General features: G+C 36.5%; 2 protein-coding genes across 3 annotated transcripts in view; one reads left to right on the top strand and one right to left on the bottom strand.

Moving 5' to 3' along the window:
• Window positions 1-523: 523 nt before the first annotated feature.
• commd8 (COMM domain containing 8) lies at window positions 524-3857 on the bottom strand. 2 transcript variants are annotated; one of them, XM_084391017.1, is made up of 7 exons: window positions 3739-3857; window positions 3581-3650; window positions 2791-2947; window positions 2311-2466; window positions 2037-2189; window positions 1769-1924; window positions 524-956 (listed from the first exon to the last, which is right to left on the bottom strand). In XM_084391017.1, exons 3-7 carry the CDS (start codon window positions 2833-2835, stop codon window positions 936-938), a joined length of 531 nt encoding a protein of 176 aa, XP_084247143.1. In that variant the 5' UTR covers window positions 2836-2947; window positions 3581-3650; window positions 3739-3857; the 3' UTR covers window positions 524-935. The 2 variants fall into 2 exon arrangements, with proteins under 2 accessions (XP_084247143.1, XP_084247144.1); XM_084391018.1 differs by having other exon boundaries at window positions 3581-3757.
• The window catches only part of atp10d (ATPase phospholipid transporting 10D), a 25624-nt gene continuing 21296 nt past the window's right edge, over window positions 3399-7726 (top strand). The window contains exons 1-3 of the mRNA XM_084391016.1: window positions 3399-3509; window positions 6270-6618; window positions 6712-6906. Coding sequence (XP_084247142.1) covers window positions 6329-6618; window positions 6712-6906 — 485 coding nt within the window. The 5' untranslated portion in view covers window positions 3399-3509; window positions 6270-6328. The remainder of the gene's footprint in view (window positions 3510-6269; window positions 6619-6711; window positions 6907-7726) is intronic.

Raw genomic sequence — 7726 nt, 5'->3', positions numbered from 1 at the left:
TAGGCCATATATCACTCATACAACGGCAAATGCCAAAAAAAGGAAAAAAGTATGTTTTAAACAGTATCCTATTATCCCTGTATGATTTCTGTAATTGCACTCATGCTATTGGTCGTGCAATCTTGTGCAGATGCGGAGTGTGTTGAAGGAGAATGCATTGTCACTGATTGAGACTGATAAGATGATTGTATTTGAGTGTATGTTTGTATTTAAGCTTAGCAACCATAGTTGTACTTTATTTTAAATCGTAGACATTTTGAATGAATTCAAATAAAATATCCCACTAAGCAAAATGTGAAGAGCTGATTATTGCATTGTTGCTGCATTAACACAGGACACAGGTGTTCTTTTGTGAACTGGGAAGTCTACGAATCATGATGAACACTGATTTAACTGGATTGGATTAAAAAATGGTTAATTGTTCTCACAAACCCTGCCTGTCTGGGGGGTTTCCGCCTTTTATAATTTTATCTGCCTATTACTTATGTTGACTCGCATCGACAAAAAAGGAACAACTCTCAACTCATGTGTTGGCATTACTGTTTTTAATTGCTTTATTTAGAAAGGCATCCCTTGGGGTGTGAAACCAAAATTAATTTGCATTTCATGGAGAATTGAACAAGATCCTAGCATCCGTTTAGCTTTTCATCGTGTAAAATCCTCAGCTTCAAAACTATCCTAGCACCATTAATCACGCAACTTCAAGTCAACTCTAGTCCATAATGATGTAGCTTGAACAATAATATTCAGTCTGTTGAGCTCTTTATGAACACTACATAGGTAGAGAGACTGAGAGATTCCCGGTTCTGTCCATAAGGTTCCTGTTTGCCCGCATGCAGGCATTGTCTCATAATAAAGACATCAGAAATCCTCTCTTTGACAGCAGATGGCACAGAATCATCTTTATAAGGAAATGTACTGGTTGGTATGCATCTTCATTTCAACTGCAGCACCACCTAAAATAAGACACAAAGCCAGCAGAGGTAAGCGCTGGTGCCACTACTGTATAATAAAGTGCCCCTTTTATGATTTTTTGGATGTTGCCTTTCATGTAGTGTTATTTAGCTGTTTTGAATGTAGAAGTTCTGCAAAGTTTCAAAGATCAAAGTGAACGATAAATTGAGTTATTGTCTCCCAAAAGAAAGAGCCGATTCTGAACTGCCTGAAACGAGTCGTCAGTATGTAATTCCGGCCTTGCTGCGCAAACCTCTAGGTTTGCAGGTTTTTTGGCTGCCCCTAAACACCGTCTACTTTGACTCGCCCTTAAACACTAGTTTTAGTTGAGGCCTGGAAGAGTTTGGTTCATGTCGAGAAGACGCTCTTTTCTGCACTGCGAATTTAAATCCACTTTGCATGCACTTCCAAAAGATGAAGACTTGGGTTTGAATTGATGAGGTAAAACCAACACTACGATAACCGTTCGTATCACTGTGTTTACAAGTGCTGAGGAAGCCTCCTGAAATGCAGATACAGTAAAGGGCGTTTTGTATTATAACACGTGCTGTAAGCGATAGACCAATCACAACAGCCTAATCACCACCTGACCAATCAGAGCAGAGTAGGCTCTCGGAAAGGAGGGGTTTAAAGAGACCAAATCCTTTTCTAACCGTTTCAGACACTGTGATAAAAGAGGTGATGCTGCAATAAAGTATATAAGTATTTTTTTTTTACCTTGGATGTGTGTAAACCTATTTTAGGAGACTCCAAAACAAAATTAGAAACTAATAGGGGCACTTTAATAGTCCATTACCTTAACCATAAGCATTACCTTATTAGCAGCCTCTAGTGAACTGATGAGAGTTTGCAGCTCCTCTTTGTTCATTTCTATATTCACAGATCTCTGAAGTCCATTCTCTTTCAGGTCCAGACTGAGATTTAGCAGAGGGGTGTTTAAAGCTGACAGCTTATCACTGGATAATGCCAGCTAGGAAGGAGAGGGGAGAGGAAGTAAGAAAGCAATATTAGCAAATGGAAAAATCAATAGATTTTCTTATCACTATGATTAATGCACATGTGTATGTGTGTGCTTGGTGCACCTTTAACTGCCAGTTAAAGTCCTGCAGCTGTGTGCTAGAGATGGCATTAGTTCTCTCCACCAGAGCATGTCTGATCTCATCAAACCTGGACCGCACACACTGAACAACAGCCTCAGCCCGTGCTGTGTCCAAATCACTCAGCAGTTCCTGGATCTTCAGACGTGCACATAATGAATAAGATGTTTAGTTAACCAATAAATCTATTTGAACATTTATATGATTCTGTACACAGTTAGACACGTTTATATGTCTACTCGGATCCTCCTCTACTAACCTCTTGATCTGAGCAGCCCCTTCCTACAGCAAAGCGGATGAGAGAAGAGAGAGTGTTCATTAACTCCACCCATTCTGTCAGACTCCACCGATCACCGTAATCTGTTTGCCTCGGGCCACTCCGCCCGCACACCCCATCCACCACCCTGTGTATGAGCTTACAAAAGAAACAAGAATTTAAGTTTTCAGGGTTCAAAAGTCAAGCTGATGAACAAAGATTACTGTATAAGGAGTTTCATCTAGAATGACGCATTTTTAAACAACAGATAACATAATCATTTTTGTAAAAATATGTGATCCCAACTGTTTAAAAAAAAAAGAAAAGTAAACAAACAAAACAATTCACAAGCCAAAAACTATACCAAGCACTGACCCGGCTGATCTCAAGCTGATGGCAGAAGGTGTGCTACTGGTGTCGAAACAGAATCAATACAAATATCTGTGCATTTATATAACTTCATAAATAGCATTATATACTTACTTTAGGACATTCTTCAGATGGTAATTTGTCGAGCAATTTTATCATTATGCTGTCAGTCGTCTTCCTCAGCGTCAAAGATGTCAGCTGACCGAAATGTCACATGACTTCATATTCTGTCGGCTGTCGCGTCAGTATCTTCAAGGATGTCGTTTGCACTCTGGGATTTATTAATGAAACATTTGACATGCTACTTAAATTTACGTGTTAAAGTCCAACAAACTATTTCACTGTTGTCACATTTATACATTATTGTCAACTTGAACGAACCCGGAACTATTCGCTCACAAAATTTCAAATTAAAAGTTCAAAATCGTACATTTACTAGATTTCGATTTGAAATTAGATTCACATTTATTTAAATTAACTGTAACTTATTTAGACTATTTTTCACCAAGCAAAAGAACAGGTTTTGTACAGACAAACTTTTCCTATGTCTTAAAAGAAAAAAAAGAAAACTTAACGTCAGATGTAATATGTATATTTCACTCAAAATCCCTTTTGAAAATGCTGGTAATCAACAATTACTACGATTTTACGTTTGAAAAAAATAAAAATAAAAATGTAGATTGCCAAAGCATGATAATACTTGCAATAATAATACTAGCACACAGGAGAGAAACTTGTGGGTGTTGTACTAGTAACTGTGTGGGTGACCAATGAACCATTGAAGCACGGCATCACACAGGATGGAAGGCGGGCTGTTGCAGTTCTCCGATTCAGTAGGTTGCTCTATTTAATCAATGTGCTCTGATGCATGATTTGTGCATGATTTGTACAGGATTTTACTTACTCTGAAATGTGGGCAGTCCGTGACTCGACGGTAAGTTTAAGGCTTTGTTATCTGGAATATGTGTTGGGTCCTTTAAGAAAGTAACAGTTACATCTTGGGCCATAATTCCGCCGACATAAGCATTTTATGATTTTACACTCCTTTTGACCTGTACTTACTTGAGGTCACATACACCATACACATACACCTTATTGTACCTGCTTTATAGGTGTCTGCGGATGTGTTTCCGGATGTGTAAAACGAAGCTTTTCTTTTTTTTAAAGTCAAAATTTGAAGCATCACCATGTTTTCATCACAATCTTTTCTCGTCTTAAAAGTAGCACATGATTCAGGTTGTGTAACGTTAAGTACAACAGTTGTTGGTCAACTCAAAACAATGTAATGTTTTGTTGAAACAATTTTTTAACTGTTTAAATTTGACAGAAAAGCGTACAATAGGCTGTTTAATGCCAAGTTTGATTGTGACAACTTAAGTTGCCCCATATCATGTGACAACATGCTATTTAGCTTTCAATGACATATTTTTTTTCCCTCTGCAGTAATGTTGAAAATGTCCGATAGTTTTTTTTTTAAGTCAATAGGGTAGGCTATGTTTCTATAGTATCTATAGATGTATAGTTCTAAATGGATCCATATGTGTATATAGATGTGTCCATCAGTCCATAGATAGTCTGTATCGATACAGAAACTGAGTCAAATGTGAACCTAGCCTGAGAAATACTTAGCCTGAGCAAATTATCTCAGAGGCCTGTGGGAGCTTCCTAAAGTGTTTTTGTCTGTTTATTTGAGAATTTTTGTTTATCCATAAAGCATTCAGTATTACATTTGATACATGAATTTCTAAGTCCTGAAGTAAATGTAAGAATAACTTTCAATAGTTATATTGCAAGATGAACATTTACTGGACTGAAACAACTTTGGTTTATCCATTCATCGTTTATTTATGTATTCATTTTTAGAAAAAAACTTTAAAATGTGAGTATCATATATGACACAACAGGCCTCTGAGCAATGCTTATATGTACATGTCAATCATCATCACTGTATCGCATTTCATTAATATGTTTTGCCCCCACAATTAAAACTACAGAACTTTGATCATAAAATGAAGCATTTAAATATCATGTAGCCTAACTGAGACACATTATTGGAAGATATAGACTAGAGTGATAACTAATATTTATGTGCAATTTACATTTTATGTGTAATAAAACCTTACTAATTTACATTACAAGCTATCCGAATGTAATACTTTTTTTTTTGTAAATAACAGCAACTGCACCAAATTGCATATTTTTGCAAAGTTTGAGCCCTTGAATAAAACTGAGGTGGTTTTTTTTCTCCTCAAGTATAAGCTCCATATTCTAATTATTATATCATAGTATATAAGACATAAAAGCATGATGTATCGAATATGATACAAAACATAAAACAAATATGCAAGCCATTTATGTTCCATAAAAAATAAAAAATAAAGTTTTCTGATTATTACTTCAAATGTCAGACTTTCCAGGTTTTGAGATTTGACAAATAAAATCTTTTAATTATCATTTTGATTTGGCAAAAGTTTTTTAAAAGTTCTGTCATAGCTTCTGCTTTCATTTTCATATATCTGAGTCTGTGGTAGAGTAGTGAGTTTAATGTGAAACTCGAGGTCAGGGACCAAATCTGTTCTGTGGGGTGCGGACTGGAGTCAGTCCTAGAGCCTCCAAACTAATCTTTGTGGTGCGGATTAGATCGTTTCCTTTCCTAGAGCTCTTTCTATCCGGTTTTAGGGAAAAATCGGGTCTATTGGAGATGACCGATAGATTTATTAGGCGTGCCGAAAGAACACCACAGACAGAGTACAATCAACATGGGAAAATCTCACAGTAAAACAAGCAGCTGTGAAAAATATGATACACCGATGTTTTGCCAGATGAGAAGTTTATCTATGTATCATCTTTTTACACTTTTTAATTCCTTTTATAGCCTTACTGTATCATCTTTTTTATCTCTTTCAATTGCTTTTATAACTGTTTTAATTTTCCTTGCTTTTATTTTGTGATTATTTTAATTCCTTTCCGTCTTAAGCACTTTGAATTACCATAGTGTATGAAATGTGCTATATAAATAAACTTGCCTTGCCTTAGAAGATACTATTTGGGAATTGGTATAGAATGATGTGTCAAAGCATGTTGAACGTTGGGTAGAGGATAGAATATGCTAGTTCTAGGTTAGTTAAGCTAGATAAAGTCCTCATCTAATGCTTGTTTACATTTGTTTGTTTCCAGCATTTCACATATCTAGTCAAATGAAACATATCCATGGCCACCTATTATCGGCACACTGTGTGTGTTTATATAGTCGTTTTAGGGTGTCATTTTTCTGCTTCCTCATTTCAGATCATGTTAATCTTGCAACATGTCCACCATAGACCTTCAGAAAAGTGAAGCCTCGTGTATCTTGGCCTGTGTGAGCTGCTTCATTTTAAACAAATCAAGCACTCCTTCCTCTTTCCATGTTGTAGGGAAGTGTGTGGTTAACTTGAAAATGGCATTAACTACAGGCAGAACTTCTGCCTTTCAGCCAACTTAAGCCTGTTCAACAGGTTTTATGCTTTCAAAAAGAGAAGAAATGGCAGATTGCAAGGAGTAGGCCTATACTCTATGGATTTATAGCAATTGTATGTGTGTTCATGTGTTTTCAGGGCGAGGGCTGTGTGTAGTGCAGACAGAGACCTCACCATTTTGTCTTGCTGTCGTCCTCATGGAGCGGCTCCACTGGGTTCGACACAGATGTATGCAGCTGATATCCACAGACAGGAGGAGGGGCTGGTACTCTCCTCCTTCATCCCTTCCACCTAAGAGCAGTCTGGACGCTCAAGACCCTCTGGTTCAGCGGCTCAGTGGAAAGAGAAGAGTGGTGGTATCACAACGTGGTCCACAACATGCGGAGTACCACAGCTTCTCCAAGGGCTTTCAAGACAACAGCATCCGGACAACCAAGTATACACTCATCAGTTTCATACCCATGAATCTGTTCCAGCAGTTTCACAGGTGAGCTGAAAATATTATGTCTAAATGATTTAATGGTGTGTTTGTATTTAGATGTTTTTGTGTGTTACTGACACATTTGGGTTCTTGCAATAGATCGGCAAATCTGTACTTCCTGTTCCTGGTGTTGCTGAATTGGGTCCCAGTGGTGGAAGCATTTCAGAAGGAGATTACCATGATTCCCCTAGCCGTGGTGCTCATCGTCATTGCCTTCAAAGATGCCATGGAGGATTACAGACGTTACCGATACGACAAGAAAATAAACAACACACTGACGCGTGTCTACAGCGGGTCAGTATGTGTTCGAGCCTGTTTATCTGGTGTTGTCAGTGTTTCTGTTATGTTTATTTGTTTTTTTGTGAGTTTTTCCTGGTGAAAAAAAAAATGCCAAGCATTCTTACAGCCAGACAAATTCAGTATTAGTTAACTTGAAGTGTGCTATTTTGGAACAATTTTGTGCTAAGTATATTTTAGTTTTAGTATTAAGTTGTAGTAAAGCATTTAGTGTACTTTTGTGTGCTAAATTGGAACAACTTCAAATAGACTTAGTATACTTTAAGTATATGCCTGTGTAGGGACTAATTACATGCTTGATTATTGATATTAAAGTGTACTTTATTCGTGTTACAAGTACATTACAAATTCATTGCGAGTGTCTTCAAAACATGCAAGCAATATACCAATTATATTTGAGTAAAAAGTATATGCTCAGTAATACCTTTTGCTTATTCCAAATACTACAAATTGCACACTTTGTCTTCAATAACAAGTGCACATTAATAAACAAATATTACTTAGCTATACTTTGTACAATATACTATTGTATACTATAATGTATTTTGAAAGTATACTTTCAATGCATTGTTACAATGATCATTTTCAGCACACAGCACAAGTAAAGTGCAAATAAATACACTTTAAAAAAATAAACAGAATCTAAAATATATCTTTAGAAAATATACGTAAGTACAATTATTTTAAAATGTGTTTAGAGTTGTACTGTGAAAATAGGTAAAAGCATGATGCTAAAATACTTTTAATATATTAGACAGAGTAAGTGTGCATCATTCTCAAAACATGAGGTCTGCTATTTAGAATACAATTTAAAGCA

Source organism: Rutilus rutilus, assembly GCF_951802725.1.
Source record: "Rutilus rutilus genome assembly, chromosome: 20".
In the NCBI taxonomy this organism is placed as follows: domain Eukaryota; kingdom Metazoa; phylum Chordata; class Actinopteri; order Cypriniformes; family Leuciscidae; genus Rutilus; species Rutilus rutilus.
Note: the sequence above shows the minus strand (reverse complement) of the source record. Positions and strands in the feature narration are given on the sequence as shown.